The sequence below is a fragment of the Eleutherodactylus coqui genome, chromosome 1, assembly GCF_035609145.1.
Source record: "Eleutherodactylus coqui strain aEleCoq1 chromosome 1, aEleCoq1.hap1, whole genome shotgun sequence".
NCBI classification, from domain to species: domain Eukaryota; kingdom Metazoa; phylum Chordata; class Amphibia; order Anura; family Eleutherodactylidae; genus Eleutherodactylus; species Eleutherodactylus coqui.
The window spans coordinates 198788622-198812152 of record NC_089837.1 but is presented as its reverse complement, the minus strand read 5'-3'; the positions used below and the strand labels follow the sequence as shown (position 1 = coordinate 198812152).

At 47.5% G+C, this 23531-nt stretch overlaps 1 protein-coding gene across 1 annotated transcript in view; it reads left to right on the top strand.

Annotated features, from left to right (window-relative positions):
• Window positions 1–3591: 3591 nt before the first annotated feature.
• Window positions 3592–23531, top strand: part of LOC136629200 (adenylosuccinate synthetase isozyme 2) — a 38144-nt gene continuing 18204 nt past the window's right edge. Inside the window, exons 1-4 of the mRNA XM_066605378.1 lie at window positions 3592–3924; window positions 11035–11137; window positions 13613–13681; window positions 20975–21025. Of these exons, the coding sequence (XP_066461475.1) occupies window positions 3739–3924; window positions 11035–11137; window positions 13613–13681; window positions 20975–21025 (409 nt within the window). The 5' untranslated portion in view covers window positions 3592–3738. The remainder of the gene's footprint in view (window positions 3925–11034; window positions 11138–13612; window positions 13682–20974; window positions 21026–23531) is intronic.

The window sequence follows — 23531 nt, the reverse complement described above, 5'->3', positions numbered from 1 at the left end:
ATTATAGGGTAAAGGTGCAGCTGGACGAGGGCATGGCCTTTTGGCAGCAAGGTCCTCTCGGAGGCAATCCCACCCTAGATAAAATTTAGTTGGTATGTCTCAGGTGGTGCTATCGTGGAGACTGGGGAAATAGGTGATTATACCTACCCGATAATCGGGTTTCTAGGAGTCTCCACGACAGCACCCGTGCATCCCCCCCCCCCCCCAAAAAAAAGTACTAGGAAAAATTTACGGAATATAATTTCCCTTAATAAAAATATAGGTTAGGTAAAGATTTAGGTTAAGCTCCTACCCCGGCAATTTGTTAGAAACCACTGAGGAAGGTGGGAGCTTTTAACCTCTCTGTGTGTTCCTGTCCAACCAGGAGGAGGCTATCTCAGGTGGTGCTGTCGTGGAGACTCCTGGAAACCCGATTATCAGGTAGGTATAATCACCTATTGTTTTCGAAGTTATTTAATTTTTTAAAATTATTTTCTGCCGCCATAACTTTTTTTTTTGTCGACAGTTTCACGAGGGCTCATTTTTTGCAAGACATTCTGTAGTTTCCGTCAGTACCATGCAACTTTTTACTACAATTTTTTCTTGGAGACGGGGTGACCAAAAAAGCGAATTTCTGGTGTTTTTTTTTTTTTTACAACGTTCACCGTGCGGGGTAAACAATGCATTATTTTCATATATCGAACTTTTACAGATGCAGCAATACCAAATATGTGTATTTGTTTTATTTAAATTTTTATTATAAATATGGCAAAAGGTTTTTTTTGTAACCTTTTATTTTCTTTAAGTAAATTAGTAAAACTTTTTAAAACTTATTTTTACTTTTTTTTGGGACAAGAACTTGCGATGCTTTGATCACTCCTGCAGTATGATGTAATGGATGATCCGCAGCAAATAGTGCCCATTATACCTGCATATTTGCGGAAAACAATTGCAGTTTCCGCAAGTGGAGAAAAAAATTGCAGCATGTTCCATTTTTGTGCGGATTCCACACCGACAGCTTCCATTGAAGACAATGGAAGCAGTCCGATCCGCAGCCCGTCCACAATCACATTGCGGAAAGGTCGCGGATTTCACATCATCGCTAGATGACGTGGGAAAAGCAGAACAAATCTGTGCTGCGCATATCTGACGACACGCCGTGCGGACCATCCTCAGTACAGATGAAAATAGAAGTGATCAGGTACGTGCGGGCCCCGCTGCTGGCAGAGCCGGATTGTGTTGCAGGATTCTGCATGCGGAATCTGGCTCTGCAGTGTGCAGGAGGCCTAAGAGACAACCTGCAACCGCATTTTATGGAGTGGGATCGCCCCACGATCCCCCTCCATACACATCCCAAACCTGCAGGACGTAACAGTATGCCTGCAGTGTTAAGGTACCTTTATATAGGAGGTGAAAAGTACAAGGGTGATAGTTGGGCGGTAGTCCGTGGAACGGCTGTTGGGCGCTTATATGTCCAGCAGTCATACAGTGTAAGTCCAGGCTCACGCGGCCGTAAGCGGAATCCAGCTATGAGCCCGGCCATGACCCCATGTACGGCCATGTAATGTACTGCACATGACTGTAGTCATGCGCAGCACTTTTTTTGGTTGTATTGAAAGTGGAAGCCGTCCGTCCCGCGGCCCTTCCACAATCATCATTGGGGAAAGGTCGTGGGATCCGTGTCATCGCCTAGCGACGGTGCGGCCTATTCTGCACATCCGCAGAACAGAATAGAGGACGCCGGGCAGGTACGTGGGGCCACCAGCTGGGCACAGGGTCAGATTCATGCAGGATCTGACCTGCCCGTGTGCAGGCGGCCTAGAGGTGCCTTTAGGATCTGTGGTCGATGTGAAAAATATGTAATTATGACCGAAACTAAAAAACACCAGTAATTATTAAGAAATAAATTAAACACAAAAACTGTGGTTTCTATAATAATAGGTATTTTGTGATGCCACCAAGAGACTTTAACCGGTCCGGGCAGCAGCCCTCACCCCCCGCCGGCTCTCTCTCCCGGGCAGCAGCAGCAGCCCTCACCCCCCGCCGGCTCTCTCTCCCGGGCAGCAGCAGCAGCCCTCACCCCCCGCCGGCTCTCTCTCCCGGGCAGCAGCCTTCAGCCCCCGCCGGCTCACTCTCCCGGGCAGCAGCCCTCAGCCCCCGCCGGCTCACTCTCCCGGGCAGCAGCCCTCAGCCCCCGCCGGCTCACTCTCCCGGGCAGCAGCCCTCAGCCCCCGCCGGCTCACTCTCCCGGGCAGCAGCCCTCAGCCCCCGCCGGCTCACTCTCCCGGGCAGCAGCCCTCAGCCCCCGCCGGCTCACTCTCCCGGGCAGCAGCCCTCAGCCCCCGCCGGCTCACTCTCCCGGGCAGCAGCCCTCAGCCCCCGCCGGCTCACTCTCCCGGGCAGCAGCCCTCAGCCCCCGCCGGCTCACTCTCCCGGGCAGCAGCAGCAGCCCTCAGCCCCCGCCGGCTCACTCTCCCGGGCAGCAGCAGCAGCCCTCAGCCCCCGCCGGCTCACTCTCCCGGGCAGCAGCAGCAGCCCCCCGCCGGCTCACTCTCCCGGGCAGCAGCAGCAGCCCCCCGCCGGCTCACTCTCCCGGGCAGCAGCAGCAGCCCCCCGCCGGCTCACTCTCCCGGGCAGCAGCAGCAGCCCTCAGCCGGCTCACTCTCCCGGGCAGCAGCAGCAGCCCTCAGCCGGCTCACTCTCCCGGGCAGCAGCAGCAGCCCTCAGCCGGCTCACTCTCCCGGGCAGCAGCAGCAGCCCTCAGCCGGCTCACTCTCCCGGGCAGCAGCAGCAGCCCTCAGCCCCCGCCGGCTCACTCTCCCGGGCAGCAGCAGCAGCCCTCAGCCCCCGCCGGCTCACTCTCCCGGGCAGCAGCAGCAGCCCTCAGCCCCCGCCGGCTCACTCTCCCGGGCAGCAGCAGCAGCCCTCAGCCCCCGCCGGCTCACTCTCCCGGGCAGCAGCAGCAGCCCTCAGCCCCCGCCGGCTCACTCTCCCGGGCAGCAGCAGCAGCCCTCAGCCCCCGCCGGCTCACTCTCCCGGGCAGCAGCAGCAGCCCTCAGCCCCCGCCGGCTCACTCTCCCGGGCAGCAGCAGCAGCCCTCAGCCCCCGCCGGCTCACTCTCCCGGGCAGCAGCAGCAGCCCTCAGCCCCCGCCGGCTCACTCTCCCGGGCAGCAGCAGCAGCCCTCAGCCCCCGCCGGCTCACTCTCCCGGGCAGCAGCAGCAGCCCTCAGCCCCCGCCGGCTCTCTCTCCCGGGCAGCAGCAGCAGCCCTCACCCCCCGGCTCTCTCTCCCGGGCAGCAGCCCTCACCCCCCGGCTCTCTCTCCCGGGCAGCAGCCCTCACCCCCCCGGCTCTCTCTCCCGGGCAGCAGCCCTCACCCCCCCGGCTCTCTCTCCCGGGCAGCAGCAGCCCTCATCCCCCGGCTCTCTCCCGGGCAGCAGCAGCCCTCACCCCCCGGCTCTCTCTCCCGGGCAGCAGCAGCCCTCACCCCCGGCCGGCTCTCCCAGCCACTGATAGAGCTGACAGTTATTGGATCCGGCATTTCCACGACTGTCACTGTCTCCGAGGACCAGCAGGCGGCGCTACATAAAGCCAAATCCCGCCAACGGCAAGTTCCATGAGGAGGGAGGTGCACAAAGGGTTACTTACCTCCCCCTTCCTTCCTCGCTAGCTGGGGGGGTAACTTACGGAAAGCCGCCCGACGCTCCTGCTGAAGTTCTCCCACCACCCGCAGTCCTCCCTCCGCAGGATTAATGTGTCATGTCTTCGGGCAGCGGACGAGCAGCCATCATGTCTAACGGAGGAGAGAGCGCGGCTGTGCCCGTCCACCCCGCACAAGTGCCTAACAGAGTGACGGTGGTGCTGGGCGCGCAGTGGGGCGATGAAGGGAAGGGCAAGGTGGTGGACCTGCTGGCACAGGACGCAGACATCGTGTGCCGCTGCCAGGTGAGCGGAGGGCCGGGGAGGGGGGAGGCTGCAGCCACATGCCGCCCGCAGTGAATGATATTCTCCGCGCCCGCCGGTGACACGTGGGGCGCCCCTCAGTATTACGCGCCATGCGTGCGGAGGAGGCGCGGCCGCACTACTTGTCAAGGTTATTGGCCCCTCCGCGCTTGTATTGGCGCCCGCACGGGTGAGCGGCTCGTTGTAGCCGTCCGCCGGGGGACTTGTTAGCCGCTGTGCTCAGGCCTACTGCTATATGGCAGGCCGCAGGGAGGCTGTGCTGCAGTCACCTGTCTACCTGCGGGGAGTGCCGGCAGCACAAGGACGGCGGCTGCTCGCAGGCCGCCAGTGTCTGTATGACTGCGGGCATATATCTGCAATAGGGAAGTGCTGGCAGGGGGCGGCTGGGGCTACAGAGAAGGGCTTCAATGGGCTCATTCACGTTTTCGTGGTTTGTGCAGGCGTTGTGGTCGCACAAGAAGGTGGCGCACGCTCTATTCTGCGTATTTGTGCACCGTAGATCCCCATAGAAGTCGGGGGGTGTAAATACACCAGGGGGTGCGTGGAACACTGCGCAGTTCTGCTGGACACAAACATCTAGAACTAATTAGTCACTTCAGTCCGTGCGCGTTTCGTTTGCACGCAAGTGAATATAGCGGGCGCAAAATGTACAGTAAAATGTGCCAACGCAAAAACATAATTCGTTCCACAACTACGCAGCGCTCAGATGGAGCCAGCCTTATGCCCCGTTTATGCCACCTGCACACAGGCAGAGCTTTACTTCGGAATCGGCCTTCGGGTTCCTCAGCACGTACCGCCATAGTTATGGAAAAGGAGGAAAGTTATGGCATGTTCCATTCTTGTGTGGGCTCCGCATGGACAGTGTCCATTGAATCAGTGTAAGGCTGGGTTTGCACGTGGGAAGATTCCGAGCGGAAATCTCGCGGTTTGGCCGCAGCAAAAAAACGCAAGATTTCCGCCGGGAGAACTGCTGCATCAAAACCCACGGCACTTAGCCGCGGGTTTTGAAGCGGCCTGACCAGTCACTTCCGCTGTGGCCGGCGCTCCCATAGAGGAGAATGCGGCCACAGCAGAAGAAGAAAATGAACATGCTGCGGCCAGCGAATCCGCGCCGCAGCGCCGGCTTCTGCCAGCTTTGCCACGGTGGGTTCGCCATCCCGTGTGGACGAACATGGCTGGCTAATCTCGGGATTAGCGGGCGCGGCGAAATTCCGGACGGAATTTCCGCGGCAAATCCGCCCGGTGTGAACCCAGCCTAAGCCATCGACATGCGGCCCATCCACAATTAACACTGCAGACAGGTCACGGATTCTGCATCATCGCCTAGCGACGGCGTGGGGGAAAAAAATGTGAGGGAAAGAAAAAATCTACAGTGCATGACCGGCGGCAGCTTGCATCCGCAGTACAGACAAAGAGGTAAAACACAGGTATGCGCAGATGCCGCTGCTGTCGAGGCTGGATCCCGCTGCGGGCTTCCACATGCAGAGTCGGGCTCTGCCGAGTGCAGGCGACCTTAGACGATACAGCAGTCGGCTAAATGAGTGCTGATGTCACCGCAGGGTTGTTGGCGCCGGTGCAGTGCGTATAGACCGGCAGATCACCGCTGGGCGGAGAGCCATTGATCCTCAAACGAATAGTGCACGATGACTGAGCATTTAGATGCAACAATTATTGCGCAAATTCGTTAGTTTGAACAAACTTAGTGGGATAATTGTCCCGTGTGAACGGCCCTTTATGTTTCAGGAATACCACTGAGGCTACTACTGACCGGGGAACCTTTTGTTGCTGGCTATAGATGCGTTTCATCATCTGCTCTGTCCTATTACGCCGCTTTTAGACAAGCGTGTTTTAGCTCCGTATTTGGTTCGTGCGGACCGTCATTTTTCCTTTTTCCATTGCTGCCCCTGTATTGCTATTATTTACTAATGGGCTAATATGACCATACTTGTGCAGTAGATACTATCTACAGATTGGATACTGATGACTTGCCGCTGTCATGTCCTCTGTAATGCGTGCGTATTACAGACCGGTCTTTGGGGTGTGGTATAAGTACACTCTTCTGAAAGCAGCCTAATGCCCCTCTTACACGGCACGCTTGTTGTATGCCCGAGCAAGCTGGCTGCTGACATTACTTCACGCTCGTTGGCACTCGGGTTGCCTGCTCAGACTGCATTCTTCTGGTTGAGGATGGCGCAGGCCTCGGGATCTTCTTGTTCAGTGTTGCCCATATGAAGCACGGAATGATCAGTGTTTAAAGTGCACAAGAAGTGCCAGAGCCGACGCTGGATTTTATGCTGGCTGAAACTGAACTACGAACAAGCACATTGATCGTTTAAACTGAACAATCATTAAGTCTTCTGCCAGTTTCAGATGTCCACAATACGGCTGCATTTTAAAGGGGTTGTTTGGGTGTAAACAACTGATGGTCTATCCTCAGGATAGGTCCTCAATAGTAGATCAGTGGAGGTCCAGCACCCAGAATAGGGCTGGCCAGCGTGCTTCTGCACTAAGCTGATTTCTGCAGGACGCAGACAGCTCTGTTCCTACTGCAGTGGCCAGACCTGGTATTGGTATTGCAGACTCAAGTTCCATTAGGAACTTTGGCTCTAATTCCAGGTCTGGCCAGTGCAGTGGGAACAGAGCTGTCTGCTTCCTGCAGAAATCAGCTTAGTGCATGAGGACCACAGATCAGTAGGGCTCCTAGATAAGAGACTGATACTGATCTGTGATTGATGGACTATCAGTAGCTTACAAATGGACAACCCCTTTAATGTTCTCTTTAGACCTAGACTCTGCTGCTATGCCAAACTGAACTTGGCTCACCAAAGAGCCTTAGAGAGACTTCACATAGGAAACAGCAAATTCACGTGATAATTACCCTGCAGGTAAAACGAAAAAATGGTTTGGTACGGTGTTAGCCAGTAGAGCAAAGTGTGATTATTCTCAGTAAGAGAAACCAAGTAATCTTGTAGATATGATACCTTTTGATAACAAAGATACATGTTACAGCAAGCTTTCGGGTGCTTATTATCCACCCTTCGTCAGGCTAATGAAACTGGTTTGGATGGGGGCACAATTATAACACAGATGCAGAGAGGACACCCCTCTTGATCTAAATAAATATTCACACAGAGAAATGTGAGATGGTCTCGCTCTCAAGACTTAAAATAACACTAAACAACTCGAGAAAAGAGATAAATACTTGATCAGTCCACTGGGCTAAGGAATGTGACAGTTTTATGTTGTCTGCTATCTCTCCTTTAAAGTCCAAACATAGAGATGGAAACACTAGCCCTGCAGCACCACCTATTGGATGGTAACATTCTTACAAATCAATTTCTGAATTTTTATGAAGTTTAAAAAAAAATGGAAAGACCTTTTTCTTGACCTCCTTCAGACCTATCATATTCTCAACTTATCCAAGAATCCTGGGCCGAGGTATATTCCATTCTTGAGGGTGTCAAACATGGCCATAAATTTATGCTCCCAAATTCTTCTGTGATGCTGTGACTTGAAGATGCTGTGTCCGTGACCACAATCGCCCCGCATACATGGAACCGCTGATGAGACATTGAACGAGAAATCGCTCACCTGTTGGAGTCGCTTGGTTTTTAGCAGAACTGAAAACAAAGTGACTGTTGGGCCGTGTAATCTGGAGCTGCTCAGTCTGTTTACTGAGAATAGAGACAGGCGGCTGGAATGATTCCTGGCCTGCTCCACCTCCATTGTGTAAGCATGGGAACAGTAGTTGGGCAGCAGTCTGTGGGACGGCTGTTGGATGCTACTGCACTTTACAGTCCCATGTAAAAAGACCTTACTCCCATATTAAGGAAGTTAGAGTTGTCTGAAATGAGCATTACCTGCATGCCTCCATTGGTAGGAGCGGAGGTGCCATAGAGATGCTGGGCGCTATCACTGCTGCTCTGCTCGCTGCACTGTGCCTTTATTGGGCTGACCGTCACCAGAAGACTTTATTTCCTAGTTCTATTGTTGTATTGAAAGCAGAAGTAATCAGATAATAGAAGTCTGTGAGCGAGTTGGGAGTTTCCTTATATATGGCTTCTGCAAAGCTTAAGCTTTCTTCTTCCTTCCTGTGAAGTAGAAATCTGCTGGACTTGAAGGGGTTGTGAGAAGTGCGCGCCCCTGTTCATATGGTCTTTTAGGGTATTGGATATCGTAGAGCAGGGTTCCCCCCTCTGAGAGTGGCGTTTGTAAGAACACTGCGTTCTTCAGCATTTTAGAATGGCATCTTTAGTGCACCCAATCATTGCAATGGGTGATGGGGTGTATTAATGTGCGGAACACTCAAAAATAGAATATACAACGTTTGTTTTAGTGCATGTTAGAAACTCAACCGAAAACCCCTTTGAAATCAATGGAGGCTCAGTATAGTGTTTTTAGCAGACGTTTGAAAAGCTGCTCCTGCGTTCGTGTTCTTGGCGGTCCTTGTGTTACAGGTCAGCCCTTCATCTGGATGGCTGCAGCTTCCCTTGGGAAAATCAGCCGATTGCTGTGGGCACCACATTCTAAAAGGGGATGTATTTTATGGGATAGGCCTTTTTAAAGGAAGTCTGTCAGCCAAATATGCACCCTAAAGTACTACCAAACCTCAGTAGCCGCTGTGAAGAGCAGTTGTGTTCCACCTTGTGTTATCCTGAAAAAGCAAGCATGATGCAGACTGTTTTTCTGCGACGAGCGCTGTATGTGACTTGGTGGTCTTGCAGCCTGTAGTGGTCTGGGTTGTCTTCCTTCAATGTACAGCCCCTCCTCTGGATGGAAGGGGTTGGGGATTACTGAGTGGACGCAGCCAATCGGATGGATTGCAGCTGATTTACGAATGGCCTGCAGCACATGAAATTGCTGCTGTCTCTCCTTTTTTTGTTAGGAGAACATAAGGTACAATGGAGCCCTCTCTTCATAGCGGATTCCTAGTTTTGGCAGTACTTTAGGGTGTATATTTTGCGGACAGGCTTCTTTAAAGGGCTTGTCTGAAAGTAAAATAAATATACAGTTTTTCAAAAAGATGTTCCCAATGATCGAAAATTACAAACAAGCTAATGTTTGCCTCTTCCGGCTCCCTGTATCACCCACTGTGATGTACTGTGTACAGAAGCTTGTATCAGAGGTCACGGGCTGCTGCAGCCAGTCACAGCACATCACAGGAGAGACCGGAGCTGCTGGGAGAGAGGACAGCCTGTTTTTCTATCGTGGGGAACATCATCTTAAAGATGACAACTTCTTTAAGAATTTTGATACATTTTAACCTTGGTTACAACCTGCAGCAAATGCAGCACATGATGGGGTACAGAATTTTTTGGGGAAGTAACTGCACCGTTTCTCCCCGAGAAAATATTTAAAAATTCAGAATGACAGTAGGGTCATTCAGGACAACTTTTACAAGGGGGTAACACCCGAACATTTTGTGTGTGTTTTTTTTTTTTTGTACAAAACCTTACATATTTGTTCTTTACTAGAATGCATATAAAAATCTCAATTTTCCGCCCCTTCGGGTCATGGGTTTGAGGGGGGCAGGGGTTCACTTTTTTCAAGGTCACCAAGAGACCATAATTTTTGTTAATTCCTATCTCCTAAACAATTGGATTGATAAAAATATACAAGGTGTCATTCTCTTAAGGAAAAATGCTATAAATCTACATATTATTAGAAACATTGTAATTCTAATACGACTTAACGTAACATTGGAACAAAAATTTCATTTTTTTTTTTTCATTTAAATTTCTTACCACAAATTCAGGAAGTGTTGTTGTGGTTTTTTTTTTTCCTTTTTTTATCTAAAATATAACAGTTTCTTGTTACCAATTTACTTGCCGCTGTTGCACCGTTTCATGTTTTTAAGTTCAGATGTTCGTCCCCATTTTTCTAGTGTTTGCAATCCACTTTCAAGCGAGGGATGTGTCACAAGCCTACCTTTCTGCCAGTAGTTCACTGTCCTGTACTTCCTTTTTCTCACTTCCCATTCTGCATTATACTGTTTCTGGTCTAATCAGCAGAGGCAGTATCTAAATACCCTCCCCTCTGCTGCCCAGGACAATTAGCTGGGTGTTCAGAGACACTCGCCAAATGACTTGTAAACACAAAGTAATGGGAACAGCAGGCGAGGCAGAGAATGTGGAGACTGTTTACTCAGTGGCTGCAGATCTGTCGGCCTGTGAAGATAGCCCCTCTCCCACAGCTTGAAAATGTCCCATTAACTATAGAAGTTCAATAGCTAATACTCTTATCTTGTGGTATGTTGTGTGCAATATAAATTGCATTAAGTTTTACTGTTGTTCGATGTGTAATTATGGTAATTTATGTTCTGCTGCCTCTGTACAATTACATTGCGGATGTGCAGTGTTTATACATAATGTCGCTAAGAGACAGCAGGAAATTTAAATAAGAAAAAAAAGTCACACTGCGGATGACGACGTGCATGAGATATGCAGTGCAAAATCACTGCCCTACGCATTGATGGCCTGCTCACACATGACATGCTGCATGGATCACGCAGCGTTTTACCAGTCTGTGAGCCGACGGAGAGCCGCCTATCACCGCATATGACACCAGGTGCCTTGTGTAGGACAACATATCTCACACAGGCGGTCATACGCAGTGACTCTTGTCGTGTCTTTTAAATTGCCTGCTCTGTTCTGTTTCATAGCTGATGTGGGCAGATCAGTAAGAGTCCATCTACTTTCATTGACTCCATTCACCACGTGTCACACGGCCGTGCATGGTGTGCGTAATGCACGTGAAATAACGGTCGTGTGAATGAGCCCTAACTGTATTTATGCTGTAGCTTCCAGCAGCTGCGGACAGGATTTGTGAGGATTTGCTTTATCTGTATTTCTCTGCTCCTATTTAATATTTCCAACTCCTTCAGTTTTTTGTTGTTGTCATGGAACAAATTAATATTGTAATTTGAGGGACCACAAAAAACCACCATGCGCATTTTCCATATGGAAAATGTATTTATTATGACTGAAAATGGAGCATTTAGTCTCTGTTGACTCACGGGGCGTATAACACCACTCCGCATAAAAGTCCTAAAGAAAATACTGTTTTCAAAACGTATTCCTTTTCCTTTTGCAGGGGGGAAACAATGCCGGCCACACTGTTGTGGTGGATTCTGTGGAGTACGATTTTCATCTCTTGCCAAGTGGAATCATAAACCCAAAAGTTACTGCCTTCATAGGTAAGTCTGCCAGCCTTATAATCTGCTTTTTAGTTTTAGCATTTCATTCTTAAACCATCTAAAAACCTGTTAGTTTGGCTGCAATATCTGGCCTGGTTAGATAATATACATTACAATACTTCACTAAAGGGGGTTTTCAGGGTGGGTTTTTTTTTTTCTCATTAAAAAAAACTTGTAAGGGGATGGTCTAAAATAACAGACTTATCACCTGTTGGATGTCTGATCTGCTGAGGTTCTGTACCTCCTTTAGCGGTCTCGTGCCGTCTTATGCAGCCAATCACTGACCATAACCTAGTAACAATGTGTAGGGCTGAAAAAAGACATATGTCCATCCAGTTCGGCCTATTACCCCACCATACCCCACCAGTGTTGATCCAGAGGAAGGTAGAAGCTAATTTTTCTACATGGAGAAAAAAAATCCTTCCAAACTCTATCTATTAGGGTGGACACCCACTGGCGTTATATTCTCTCTTGCGATGCAAGAGCAAGTGAAAACACTCGCCTCGTAGTGCAAGAAAAACGCTGGAACATCGCCAGTGTTTTCAATGGGGCCAGCGGCAGCAGCACTAGTCTCATTGAAAACATTGGGGGAGTACCGCGGATTTCTGCCACAACTGTGACAGCTGTGTCAGAAGTGCAGCATGCCATCCCATTGTTTTCAATGGGCTCGGCGCTGCTGCCGGTCCCATTGAAACCAGTAGTTTGTGGCAATCCCCGCAGTATGATTTTCGGGAAAGGCTTGAATAAATAGCTAAGCACTAGCTGTAATTGGCTGAGCGCTCAGCCAATCAGCACAGCCCTTTCAGGAAAGTGCTGGACAGCAGTGCCGGGGAGCCAGCCGGAGGACGCGTTTGAGCGTTGGAGAGGTGAGTACATTTTTTTTTTTTAACCAGTTAATGATGATTTTCAGGGAAGAGCTTATATTTCAAGCCCTTCCCACGGGGATGAAGGAAACTCCTGCCATGGCGATGTTCCAGCGTTTTTCTTGCGCTGCGAGGCGAGTGTTTTCACTTATATAATATAATGCCAGTGGGTGTCCACCCTTAGAATAATCCCTGGATCACTGACCCTTTTGAAGTAAAAAGTGACTAACATGTAATGTTGTTACACTTAGACATCCGGGCCCCTCTTAAACTTTTAGTGAGTCCTCCATCACCACATCCTCAGGCAGAGAATTCCAAAGTCTCACTGCTCTTACAGTAAAGAACCCCCTTCTATGTTGGTGTAGAAACCTTCTTTCCCCTAGATGTAGAGGACACCCCCTTGTTACAGTCACAGTCCTGGTGTAGCAAGATCATGGAATAGAGCTCTGCATTGTCCCCTGATATACTTATATATAGTTATTAGGTGCCACTAAATAACCCCAATTTTGATAACCTCACTGGATATTGTACTCCACTCATTCCACTTATTACTTTAGTTGCCCACCTTTGCACCCGCTCAAACTCTGATATGTCTCTGGTATAAATAGTGTTAACTCTGTGGGTCATTACAGCTACAGCAGCACCAAATTGATAAAGGTTCTGTTTTACTAGTTTTGTGTAATATAAACACTTTGTCACCACTTTCCCAGACCAGAACGTTTTAACATTTTTCTGCCAACAGAGCTGTCTAAGTCCTTATTTTTGACTTGTAGATTATCCTGGTACCATTTTGAGGTATATATACAACATTGTGATTTATTTTTTATTCCCACTCCCCTCGGCGCTCTGCACACTGACTAAAAAGGACAGCAGTAAACTCGCTATTCCCAACCCCACTTAAAGCATCTGTAGCTCCGGTTCTGTAAGTCAATCTGGAACGTGCAATTTCTTTTTTTTCTTCTCCAAACTGCCTTGCATCACTTTGGGGAAGTAGTGACCTACGCAGCGTGTTACACACATGATCATGTCAGTCAGTCCTTAGGCTCTACTCACATAGGTGTCCGAGGCTCCATTCAGAGCCTCCAGCATGAAACGCCAAACAGAAAAGTCGTACATATAGGAACTGAACGCATCCCTTATAGTCAACGTGATCCGTTCACCCACGGATGCTCAGTTTTTCTGCTCCCATAACTGAGCGTGAAAGCGGAATCCTTAGCACAGATGTGAGTTTAGCCTTATTAGTGCCGGAAGAAATAGAAATCTAAATCTTACTGTGCACATTCAAGCATCAGAATGTCTTGGTGCTGAAAGGGTTAACTAGCTCCTGGCCTCTTGCAGCTCCAGCTTCTATGCAGACCTGTGCGTCAGACTACAGAACCCTGCAGTTGTGCTCCTCCATCTCTTATCTGCTGCTTGCTAGCATAATGTAATTAGGGGAAGAGTATTTAGCTGTAACCTTGGAGTCTGTTCCTGCAGGCCACATACACCCTGCGTGTAGACACTGTAGATGGTAAAAACCGTTTAAACATCAAGCTGGGGCATTGCTGCTGCAATTCTGTTTAGGGATGCAATAACACGTTTCCATGATGCCTGTATTTCTTTTTTCTTTTAGGGAATGGGGTTGTAATTCATCTACCCGGTTTGTTTGAAGAAGCAGAGAAAAATCTGAAAAAAGGACATGGTAGGTAAACCATTTGTAAAGAGATTGGTTTGAGTAACATGCTTCTATGGTTAGAGGAGTCTTTCTATCTCAGACATTTCTGGCGTATGTATAGGATATGCTATAAATTTTCGATGGGTGCAGATCTCACCTCTGGGATCTGCTCCTATCTCAAACTCCCTCTCCAATCCTGGCTCACCTCTTCCTGCTGCCCAAAGCACCCTGAGATACCCGGGTTTTATGAAAGCGGTCATGTAATTTTTCTACGCGTTTTCCTTCACTCCTTTAAAAGTGAATTGGAGTTACGTAAATGGCGTCGTGCTACAAGCTGCGCTATTTCCATATCTCTGAGGATGCAGAAGGTACATTATTTGTATAATTCCATCAGATGTTCAATAATTATGCAAATATAATTAGAATAATAAAATGCTCATTTTGGTGAGAAGCTGCTTTAAACCTCAAGCACGGTAGAAATGAGACTAAAAACCAACTTGGCACACTGTTCACCAACTTTTTATCTTTTGTATATTTTTCTATTGACTTGCTGTGTCTTTATCCCAGCCAGTCCCGATGAAGGTAGGGACCCTAGGTTGGGCACCTGATGCGACCCCCCCCCCCCCCCCTCTTTCCCCATGCCCATCTCTCTGGGTCTGAAAGATTGAAAGTCTCACTCAGCCATCACAAAAAAGGCACCAGAGATCCATTTTTCCAGTTAGGCCTCATGTCCACTGCTAAAATAAAATTAAGAATCCGCAGCGTTTTTCCCGCGGCGTGATCCGCCCCCCATGAGGATGCATTGGACACCCGCTGATGTCATTTTCCCCTGAGGCGCGGATTGCGTCTGCGGGAAAACACCCGCGGCATGCTCCATGTTTAGTGCGGGTCTCCCGCAGGCTTCTATTGAAGCCTATAGAAGCCGTCTGGATCCACGGTACACCCGCGCCTGAATTTCTGCTCTCCAGCGTGGGAGAGTAGGAGTTGAAAAAAAGTGGAGAGCCCGGCGCATGCGTGTGGCACGCTGCTGGCATGCCGAGCACATCCGCCGGGCTGAAGAAAGAAGATCCGGCTGCGGCGGAGGGAAGATCCGCAGCGTCCGGACAGGTAAGTTTAATATTCTTTTTAGCCTTATGTCCACGGGAAAGGAGGGACCCGCTGCGGGATTCTGCATGGAGAATCCGCGGCGGGCCTGATTTTCCCTGTGGACATGAGGCCTAAGGCCTCATGTCCACGGGGAAAATCGGGCCCGCTCCGGATTCTCCATGGAGAATCCGGAGCGTGTCCCTCCTGCCCCGCGGACATGAGCGCTGAAAATGAGAATAAATAAGAATAAACTCACCTCTCGCCCGCTCCGGTTCTTCTCTTCGCCGCGGCGTCATCTTCTCTCCGTCGCGGCCGGATCTTCTTTCTTCGGCTCGGCGGATGCGCAGGATGACGTCAGTGACGTACCCTGCGCATGCGCCGGCCCGAAGAAAAAAGATCCGGCCGCGATGGAGAAAAGATGGCGCCGCGGCGAAGAGAAGAACCGGAGCGGGTGAGTAAATCCCGATTTTTGTCTCCCGCGGATCCGGACGGCTTCCATAGGCTTCAATAGAAGCCCGCGGGAGCCGTCCCCGCGGAAGACCCGCACGAAAATGGAGCATGGTCCAGATTTTTTCATGCTCCATTTTTAAAAAAATCCCTTTTATTGACCATCCGCGGGTATTTATCAACCCCGCGGGTGGTCAATGCATCCCTATGGGATGCGGATCCACGGGCAGGAGAAGAGTTAAAATCTGCTGCGAATTTTAATTCTTCTTTTGCCCGTGGACATGAGGCCTCAGTGTTTCCACCTTTTTATGACAGCTTCTTTGGTCATTCATACCCACCTCATAAACGGCAAAGTGTACAGGAAAAAAACATAATGGAGCTTATTTACTAATAATGTCTAAAAGTCAGACAGTGAAAACTTAGGCTAAACAGTTTTAATATTCACCGGCTTTATCAGAGTAGCACTGCTAAATGAAAAAAGCAGTGTAGTGTAAGTTTAGACCACCCATTAGTTGGTTTAATTTACACCAACAATTGCTCCAAAACTTTGGTGCTATTTAAGCCATGCCCCTTTTTCAAGTAGGCAAAACTGTCCAAAAACACATAGTAAATGTGTCGCAAAGCATGTAGAACTGTTTGTTACCCCAGAAAACTGTTGTAGTTTAACTAATAAACCCCGTTGTTTTAAGAAGCCACTGTCTTACTGAGCTTGGTGGATGACATTAGCGCTATCACTGAGCTGCCCAAGTTCTAATGGTGCCATGACAAAACCGCAATTCATTTACCCTGAATGAAGGGGTACGGCTCTTCGGGGAGAAGCATGTCCTTTGCATTTCACTTGAACAGAACAGAGTTAAGCGGATTGTTTTCCCAGCCATTATTCATATAAATGATTATTATGAATGCTGGTAATCATTTTTGGAACTCTGCCTGTGTTCACATCTGTGTTAGAGGCTCCATTTGAATTAATTTTTTATTTTGTCAATAGCGTACAATCCTACAGACACTAATTGTCAAAGAAAAGCAAGCACCTAGAAGTAGTTGTTTTGAAGTAAATCTTGGCATGAAGTTGCATCGCAGGCAGATATACAAATGATTAGATGAACAGTCTTGCCACCTGAGACCCTAAAAGTGGTTCCCCCCCATGGCCTATAAAAGGCTCTCAGAGGCTCCCTGTGTGTAGTGACCTCTTCTTCTGCTTGTGTAGAGCTTGTTGACCAGTGGACGCCTCTAAAACGCAGAGAAGAGCTTTCACTACGTTAATATGGTTGTATGGACAAACTTGTCTCCACCTGGGCCATTCTGACCGGACTGTTATGAGAGGTTGGGACCAGTGGATGTGTGAGGGCACTCGCACAAGGTGACCGGGCTCAGGACGCCCTCGACAGACCACCAGTAGAGATGATCGTCTGACAAGCAGCTCCAACTGTTTTGCTGTCCGCCATCCAGAGACAGGTGGCACCAACATTACAGGCCCTTGTGTCTGTAGGGACCATTTCCAGGTGCTTGGCAGAAGGACACTTGGTCTCCCAGCGTCCATTACATGAACTGCCTATGACACCCATCCACTGTTACCTCCATTTGCAGTGGTGTCGTTAACTGTGAAACTGGATGCTACAGAGTGGAACTGGGTTGTCTTCAGCGACAAATCCAGGTTTAACCCTTTCCAATCCAATTTGTATCCTGGTTTTCCCAGGGGGGCTTACTCTTTTTCTGCTGTTATATAACAGCGCTATATGCTGGCCAAAGCCAGTACTGCATGAGGAGACACAATGGATAGGCTGCAACAGCAGAGAGGCTGGCAATATACAGTAAGAGAACCCCGACGGATGTCTTCCAACATCGGAGCTGTACAGCCTTAAATCATAATGTCTTCAGAGGTCAGACAGTGGATTGGAAAGGGTTAAGGCCCATTTAGACATGATTATCGCTCAAAATTTGCAGCTGTCTTCTGCATAATTGTGATTTGTTTCTCTGAACAGGATACCAGCTGAAACAATAGTATCAGCTGTATCCCGCTGAGAACTCCACTCGCAGCACTGATAAGGCTCATCGCTGACTTTTAACAAGCTAAAAGTCAGCGATCAGTGAAATGTGCACGACGGCCACGTGTTTAGACACAACGATTATCGCTCAAAAGATGGAAGATGAGTGAATTTTGAGCGATAATCGTTGTGTCTAAACAGGCCTTTAGTTTTGGCACTGATGATTGCCGTGTTTGTGTCTGGAGACCTCGGGGTGAGCGCCTCATTCCTGCCTTTTGCTATGGAGCAGGACACTGCCCCCTGCTGGTGTGATGGTTTGGGGGCCATCCCATATAACAGTCGGTCAACCTTAGGCCTAATGTCCACAGGGAAATTCGGGCCCGCGTGCATTCCCGATGCAGAATTCCGCAGCAGGTCCCTCCTGGCCCACAGACATGAGGCCAAGAAATTAGATTATACTCACCTGTCTGGACGCTGCGGGTCTCCCCTCCGTTGCGGCCGAATCTTCTTTCTGCGGCCCGGCGGATTTGCTCGGCACGCCGGCAGCTTTTTTTTTTTTTAACTCCTACTGTCCCTACTTACTATTAAGGCAGATAGAAGAGGTGTCAAACCGCAACGAAGTAATTATCATGGGGGACTTTAATTATCCAGATATACCATGGGAAAACGAAACCTGCAAATCACACAGGGGTGATAAGTTCTTTAGAGTAATTAAAGACAATTACCTGAACCAACTGGTACAGGAACCAACAAGAGGGAGGGCCATTCTGGACCTAGTACTAACCAACAAACCGGAACGTATAAAGGGGGTACAGGTTGAGGGACACTTGGGGAACAGTGACCACAATATAATCAACTTCCAGCTGTCATTCAATAAGAAGCCTTATCAAGGAACGACAAAGAAACTAAACTTTAGTAAAGCAAAATTTGATGAGCTCAGAATTACTATCGTAACATTAATTGGGACAATATCCTCAAAAATGACGGTACAGAGGACAAATGGGAAAAGTTTAAAAGGATCCTAATCACCTCATGTGAGCAGTTCATTCCCTTTAAAAATAAAAGAAACTCAACTAAAAGGAAACCAATGTGGCTCGACAAGACTGTAAGAGGGGCAATAAATGAAAAAAAGAAAGCGTTCAAACTACTAAAGCAACAAGGCAGCGAAGAAGCTCTAAAATCATACAGGCAAAAAAACAAAATATGCAAAGATAAGATCAAAACTGCCAAGGAGGAAGCAGAAAGACTGATCGCCAAAGAGAGCAAAAACAACCCGAAGCTATTTTTCAAGTATATTAACAGCAAAAGGATTTGCAGGGAGAGCACTGGCCCTTTAAAAAATAATGCAGGAGAGATCATTGATGATGACGGAGGGAAAGCAAATCTACTAAACAGTTTCTTCTCAAGTGTATTCACAAACGAAAAGGAAATGCCACACGAGATGCAGGGGAATAAAATGAACCCATCACAAAATATCTCATACCTAACGCAGGAGGAGGTGCGGAAGCGACTAAAGAAGACTAAAATTGATAAATCGCCGGGCCCAGATGGAATACACCCAAGGATACTAAGGGAACTAAGTGACGAGATAGCTAGGCCGCTGTATCTAATATTTCTAGACACTATCAAGACCGGTTTAGTACCATTGGATTGGCGCATTGCCAACGTGGTTCCAATTTACAAAAAAGGGAGCAAAAATGAGCCTGGTAACTACAGGCCAGTAAGTCTCACTTCAGTAACGGGAAAAATTTTCGAGGGGATTCTGAGAGACGCCATCGATGAGTACCTCAAGGAGAACAAGGGAATAACTCCTCACCAGCATGGATTCATGAAGGGTCGCTCATGTCAGACAAATCTGATCAGTTTCTACGATGAAGTAAGCTCTAAGCTGGACCAGGGAGAATCTATTGATCTTGTATATCTGGACTTCTCTAAAGCCTTTGACACCGTGCCACATAATAGGCTAATATACAAAATGAGGCAGCTCGGACTGGGCGAAAACGTGTGTAAGTGGGTAAAAAAATGGCTCAATGAGAGAAAGCAGAGGGTGGTAATAAATGGTTCGTACTCTGATTGGACCACAGTCGCTAGCGGGGTGCCACAGGGTTCAGTATTAGGCCCCACTCTGTTCAACATATTTATTAATGACCTGATAGAGGGGCTGCACAGCAAAATATCAATATTTGCAGATGACACAAAATTATACAATATAATTAATGCAACGGAAGACAATGTGCGGCTACAAACGGACCTGGATAAGCTGGGGGCTTGGGCAGAAAAATGGCAAATGAAGTTCAATGTTGAAAAATGTAAGACTATGCACATGGGCAGGAGAAACGGATGTCACAAATATTCACTTAATGGGGTACCGCTAGGGAAAAGTGATATGGAAAAGGATCTGGGGGTATTAGTGGATAATAGACTAAACTGGAGTAACCAATGCCAGTCAGCTGCTGCAAAGGCAAATAAAGTCTTGGGGTGCATTAAAAGAGGTATAGGAGCGAAGGACGAGAACATTATCCTTCCATTATATAAGGCACTTGTCAGGCCTCACATGGAATACTGCGTACAGTTCTGGTCACCGGTGCTCAGGAGAGATGTCACAGTGCTTGAGGGGATTCAAAGAAGGGCAACTAAACTAATACATGGAATGACGGGACTGGAATACCCAGAGCGGCTATCCAAATTGGGATTATTCACCCTGGAAAAAAGACGGCTAAGAGGTGATCAAATAACCATGTATAAGTACATGAGGGGACAATACAAGGATCTCTCCCAGGATCTGTTTATACCCAGGACCATGACGGTAACGAGAGGACATCCGCTACGATTAGAGGAAAGTAGGTTTCATCACTAACATAGAAGGGGATTCTTTACTGTAAGAGCAGTTAGACTGTGGAACTCTCTGCCGGAGGAAGTGGTGATGGCAAAATCCATAGAGGAGTTTAAAAGGGGACTTGATGTCTTTCTGGAGAGGAAGGAAATTATTGGATACAAGTTTTAGGTTAATTGTCAATCCGGGTATACAGGCAGGTAGGAACTATTAGGGGTTGATCCAGGGAACAGTCTGATTGCCATTAGGGAATCAGGAAGGAATTTTTTTTCCCCAAAAGGGCTAAATTGGTTTCTGCCCTTTGGGGTTTTTTGCCTTCCTCTGGATCAACACAGGAGGATAGACAGGCTGGACTAGATGGACATTGTCTTCATTCAGCCTTACATACTATGTTACTATGTTACTATGTCCCGTGGCACAGCACAAATACAGCTGCGGGTGTACCGCGGACGGGACTGCTTCAATGGAAGCTGCGGGAGCCGTCAGTGTGGGAAAACCACACAAAATGGAGCATGCTGTGGGTGCTTTCCTGCATGTGCGATCTGTGCGCTAGTGAAAAATGACATCCGCAGGTTTCCAATGATCCCCTATGGGCGCGGATCACGCGTGCGGTACACACGTGGTTTTAATAATTCCATTTTGGACATTGGGCCTTAGCAGTGGTACTTTAATCTTCACTCCAAGTGTTTAGTTTTCCGCAATAAATGATCCTTTTGCTCTGTTATTGTAATCACCCATATCAATGTTACAATCACTAACATAACGTTTTCGTTGAATTCTGACAACTCCTTTAGGGGCTCGATTATTTTTGCACAATGAATGTAATAACAAATATTAATACGCGCCTTCTCATTCCAATAATGTCACTGTATGAAGTAATAGCCAGACTTGTGTACCTTCTTCAGTCAATGTACCTGGAACTATTTTTATATAAATCTTTCATTAACCTATTGATATCTGTGTTTTCAGGCTTGGCTGGCTGGGCAGATAGGCTTACCATCTCTGACCGAGCACACATTGGTAAGATTTTTGAAAATCTTCAACATGTAACATACATAGTAACATAGTTCGTTAGGCTGAATGAAGACATTGTCCATCTAGTCCAGCCTGTCTATCCTCCTGTGTTGATCCAGAGGAAGGCAAAAAACCCCAAGGGCAGAAGCCAGATAGCCCTTTTGGGGAAAAAATTCCTTCCCGACTCCCTAATGGCAATCAGACTGCTCCCTGGATCAACCCCTAACAGTTCCTACCTGCCTGTATACCCGGATTAGCAATTAACCTAAGATTTATATCCTGTAATATCCTTCCTCTCCAGAAAGACATCAAGTCCCCTTTTAAACTCCTCTATGGATTTTGCCATCACCACTTCCTCCGGCAGAGAGTTCCACAGTCTAACTGCTCTTACAGTAAAGAATCCCCTTCTATGTTGGTGATGAAACCTACTTTCCTCTAATCGTAGCGGATGTCCTCTTGTTACCGTCGTAGTCCTGGGTGTAAACAGATCATGGGAGAGATCCTTGTATTGTCCCCTAATGTATTTATACATAGTTATTTGATCACCCCTTAGCCGTCTTTTTGCCAGGGTAAATAATCCCAATTTGGATAGCCTCTCTGGGTATTCCAGTCCCGTCATTCCATGTATTAGTTTAGTTGCCCTTCTTTGAACCCCCTCCAATACCGTAGCATCTTTCCTGAGCACCGGTGTCCAGAACTGTACGCAGTATTCCATGTGGGGCCTGACAAGTGCCTTATATAGTGGGAGGATAATGTTCTCGTCCTTCGCCCCTATACCTCTTTTAATGCACCCCAAGACTTTATTAGCTTTTGCAGCAGCTGACTGGCATTGGTTACTCCAGTTTAGTCTACAATCCACTAGTACCCCCAGGTCTTTTTCCATATCACTTTTCCCTAGCAGTACCCCATTTAGTGTATATTGGTAACATCCGTTTCTCCTGCCCATGTGCATAACTTTACATTTATCAACATTGAACTTCATTTGCCATTTTTCTGCCCAAGCCCCCAGCTTATCTAGGTCCGTTTGTAGCCAAACATTGTCCTCCGTTGTATTAATTATTTTGTATAATTTTGTATCATCTGCAAATATTGATATTTTACTGTGCAGCCCCTCTATCAGGTCGTTGATAAATATATAGAACAGAGTGGGGCCTAATACTGAGCCCTGTGGCACTCCACTAGCGACTGTGGTCCAATCAGAGTACGAACCATTTATTACCACCCTCTGCTTTCTATCATTGAGCCAATTTTTTACCCACTTACATGGGCTAGTGGCAATTCAATTCAAAGTGAGCTGGCCTTTTGAAATGATGAAGATATGCAAACAAACAAGAAATTTCATATACTTTTTTTTTTTTTTACACAAACTCTCCTATATGCACCCATCCTGGGTCCTCTCAGCTCTAGCACCGCACCTCCATTCTCCCAGCTCGCATTCTGTTTACAAACTATAGTCAGTCGATTCGTTACAGATTTCTGCAGCCAGTCAGGTATTGCATTAGTGGGGAAAGAATCAATAAAGCTAGTACTTATACTGAAAGCAGTTAATATAAGGGCTCTTTCAGACGAACGTAGTTCTCACGTTGCTAGCGGCGCAAAAAGATTGCGGCTAGAGAGCAGTAAAGATCGTGTGAATGGGCTGCTTCCAGCTACATGAAGTAGCCTGCTCACACGATCCTTGGTGCGAGCTGCGTGCTTTCAAGGCTCCCATAGGAGTGTATGGAAAGCATGCAGCAAAGATAGGACATGTCCTATCTTTGCCTGCACCTCGGAGCCGACATGTGAGTTTGCAATCGCATGTCCTATCTTTGTTAGCTTTGCGTGCCTAACAATCGTCCATGTGAACGCTTCTATAGGAACAAACTACATTTGTTTGAACGAGCCCTAATGGAGAGTATTGGCAATAAAATTGCTGGGTGTGGATGATGGATGGAAAATGCTATAAAGTCTGACTTATACTATGAACGTGGCACCGTGCATTTTGTAATTGTACATAATAGTATTATAATATAAAGGATGAAAAGCACTAAAAGGTGCACATATAAATAACTTGTGAAGGATTGGCTATTATAAACAAACAAACAAAAAATCTTACAATTTAGAACAATCTTTATATAGTGCCAACATATTCTGTAGCACCATAACCTATAGCACTAAACCAATGGATAGTTTAAACAATAGGAGTGAGGACCTTGCCGGCACTTGGGTAATTACAGAAGCCAGGACAGGCCAATTTAAAACGTAATGTTCTAGTAATTTTACAAGTGTGTAATTTTAACAATGTCCACTGGGTGTCAGTAGTGCATGTGTTTTGTATTACTCCGCAATGGCTTTATTTACACAACATTGTATCTACAAAGTTGCATTTGTATTAACTTTGAGTTCATTAATGAAACAGTATGTTGGTCGCAGCACTTCAGCCATAACCTGTTGACAATTGCATCCAATAAAACAATTTGATAAACTCCATCTAAACCTGCCTCTGTATAAATTGTTATATTATCTATCTTTT